The following is a 3,415-nucleotide window of genomic DNA, read 5'->3' as shown; positions in this document are numbered from 1 at the left end:
AGGGGCTGGTGACTGGCATGATAAGTACCTATTTTGTACAAGCCGTCTTGCTAGATTATTTATGCACATTACCTGATGTGATTCTCACAAGAATATATGTGTGACTAATTTCTTTCCCACATATGAGAATATAGACACAGAGGAGTTCAGACACTAGACTAAGGCTATGCTAGTAAACTTGGATTACAAAGCACAGCTACAAAGTTTCAGTTCTACATATGAATAAATCCTAAAGCTCTACTGTATAACATAGTGGCTATCTACTTATATAAAAATTCTGGGGGAGCCTGCGCACTGTGGCGACAACGACAGTAGAGGCTCAGGGATCAATTGCTGGAAGATGGCGGTATGCGCCGCCACTGGAGGCGGAACATCCTTGAGGGAGATTCGGGAACGCATGGTAGCTGCTGCTAATGCCATTGCTCAAGAAAGACGCAATCAGAGTGGATTTAGCTCCCTTCCACACCAGTCCTCAAATACAAGATCAGTATGTAAACCAGTGCTATATGGATCTGTGCTTAAAAATGATATAAAACAAAAATTAGCCAAGGAGCGCAGAGAAGAAAAAAGAAGACAACAGGATGCTACTAAAGAAATACAACTACTTGAAAAAGAAAGAAAGTCCAAGATCCAGTATGAAAAACAGATGGAAGAAAAACAACGAAAGCTGCGTGAACAAAAACAGAAAGATGAACAGCGAAGACTATCCACTGAAGAAAAGAGAAAACAAAAATTACAGGAAGAAAGGGAGAAATTCAAAGCTGTTGTCTCTCGTACATTGGAGCGGAGCAATCGTATTGAACGTCAAAAAAGATGGTCATGGGAAGGCTCTACGACAGTGAACTCTGAAAGTAAAACGGTCAAGAAACTGTCTGTATCTACTGAAAAACTAGAACAGGATACTTCTGGATCACACAAACAAATGACACTGTCATCTCCTGGTGTTCAGAATTCTGTTGCCAAGAACATCCACAGCCCTGTAGTACGGTCTACAAACATGCCCTTGCTTAGCCATAGCAATGATGAATTGAAGAATACCATGGTACTTTGCAAATCAACAGTGGCAGTACCCTTCCAGGAGAAAGTAGAAACATTCCTCAGGGTGAACCTGGAAACACCCCCCGAGGTGAATGTGGAAGCAGCCCCCAAGAGGAGTACGGAAGCAGCCCTGGAGAAATCAAACCTTGTAAACAAGAAGCGCACATCGACACATACACCATTGTCTAAATGGCCATCTTCTGCAAGCGTATGGGGTTCACCCCCTCCCATAGTGTTAAGCAAATCCAAAAGAATTGCCCACCATCGGTTTCACCGGTTGTGTCAAAACAATCAGAAAAATCTTCTGTTCCCTGTAAAATAATTCCTGTTAAGCATACCCAACATACACAAAAGGTATTAGGTACGATCAGAAGGAAAAAAAAACGGGCTTCTAAAAAGACCACTAAAAGCTCTGATGCCATGAACCAAAAGCATATGACCTATGACGAGTCTGGTAATAAAAGCACACAAGGGATTATGAATGCTGAGGAGGCAACAAAAATTTTGTCAACGAAACGACGCCTTGCTCGTGAACACAAAGAAAAAGAAGAAAAACTACAAAAACAAATGGAGCAAAGGAAAGAGAAAGATGTGAAAAAGAAAGCATTTGACGGCCAAGAAAGAGTCTCCAAATTTGACCATGGACAGCAACAAAAGGCAATAAAAAAGAAAAAAGGACGTCAGCATCGAGAAAGCCAGCGAGTTTTATTACAGAAAGGAGACGCCGAAATAAAAGCTAAGGAGGAGGCCGACAAATTCAAGAAGGAGCAGGAAAAAATTATGTTGCAGAATTTACAAGAAAGATTAGAAAGAAAAAAGAGAATTGAGGAAATTATGAAGCGGACAAGAAAGACAGATTCGGACACCTCAAAGGATGCACAAACATCCAGCAGTGACACATACGAGGAGCGTGAGACAGATGATGAGGATGAGGCAGATGATGAGGATGAGCCAGAAAGTGATGATTTACATTCTTCTGATGACTTCCATCCATCAGCCTTTACAAATGGCATGAATTCATCCATAAAACTCAAGAGAAGTTCTAGAAATGTGAAGAGAACCTCCAGGCTGCTGCCTTTAGAAGTCAGTTCTGACGAAGTCTGTACAAATACAAGAGCATCTTTTAAAAATGACATAAAAAACGTCAGACAAAAAGTGAAAGACCCTTTGGCTCAGGCCAAGGGTATCAGGCTGTCCATCAAAAGAATGACCAACCAAGTAACAAAAACTGAAAAGATAGTTGAAACCAGCAACATCATGGTACTATCCGAAAGTTTACATTCAGTGTCACAGGAATGTCTCTGTGACCAGATACTAGATAGCACTCGCAAGATCGATCCATTCATTTCTAGTAACCTTCTTAATAGCCAAAAACACCATCTGAAAGGTTCCACAACATTCCACCAAAGTCCCCAGGCAAAAATAGAAAAATCTGATTCTGCTTGATCAGACATGTAAACCTCATGCAGCCTAGAAGAGAATTTATCCTTCACTCTGGGTTTCAACTTCTAGGCTCATCTCCCCAAATTACTCCATCTCCGACTTGAACCAAGCAAAGAAAATAACTAACAAAAGGGAAAACAACAAAAAGTCATTTTATCAAGTCAAAGAAGATCCTCGCTCAGTTATGTCATCTTGAAATCCACAAGAAAGGGTTCTTAGTAAAAAGTTGTTGTTTTCCTGTAAAAATCTCCATTGTATCTCATTGTATTTTCCTGCCAACACGTGTTTGAGTGTGCATTGAAGCTGTGTTTATAAACTAGTAACTCATATTTCTAAAAGAATCTCTACTGAAAGAATAATATTCTCTCAGTACATGTTTGAAATCTTAAAATAATATTAGTTCTGTTTAACAAAAAATCCTGTTTGATCTTGTAGAGAACTTAATAGGTTATGTGAAGGACTCAAGATTGCTCACAAGAGCTATGTTGGATTATTTCTAATATACCAATACCAAAGGTTGCAAAATAGAGTAAAGCATATGTTAACATTATATATGTCTATTTTTAACCTTGCCAGCTAAGTACACAAGCAGTGATGCCCCCAAATGCTAGGAGTCCTAGAAGGTCTGATCTTGGAACAGTTAGGATATTTTGTTCTCTTATCAGTATTTCCTTTTGGAGTACATACTAGGGTTTATCTACAAAAACATGTATTATTTTTATTGTGTACATAAAGCAGTATTTGGCTGTTGTCTGGTGGGATATGTTTAATACCTCTAAATGTTTACTGTGTATATAATCTTTTTCTGTTTATACCCTCCAGTCCTGCCCTTCAGTATACACCCAGACTTGGGATATGGAACCAAAATTTGCTTGCCTTTCTCTAACCAGTGGCTGTAAGTGAGTACAGGAGCAGTGTTATTCTTTAGTCCTTG

The 3,415-nt window shown here is 39.4% G+C and overlaps 1 protein-coding gene across 1 annotated transcript; it reads left to right on the top strand.

Moving 5' to 3' along the window:
* Window positions 1–316: 316 nt before the first annotated feature.
* LOC308512805 (MAP7 domain-containing protein 3-like) lies at window positions 317–2,484 on the top strand (the record flags this gene model as incomplete). The annotated part of the gene is given in 2 exon segments (XM_081082470.1): window positions 317–1,265; window positions 1,268–2,484. Coding segments are annotated over 2 exon segments (2,142 nt in total). The 5' UTR covers window positions 317–340.
* Window positions 2,485–3,415: the final 931 nt, after the last annotated feature.

The sequence above is a fragment of the Myotis nattereri genome, assembly GCF_964212035.1.
Source record: "Myotis nattereri genome assembly, chromosome: 2".
Lineage (NCBI taxonomy): Eukaryota > Metazoa > Chordata > Mammalia > Chiroptera > Vespertilionidae > Myotis > Myotis nattereri.
Note: the sequence above shows the minus strand (reverse complement) of the source record. Positions and strands in the feature narration are given on the sequence as shown.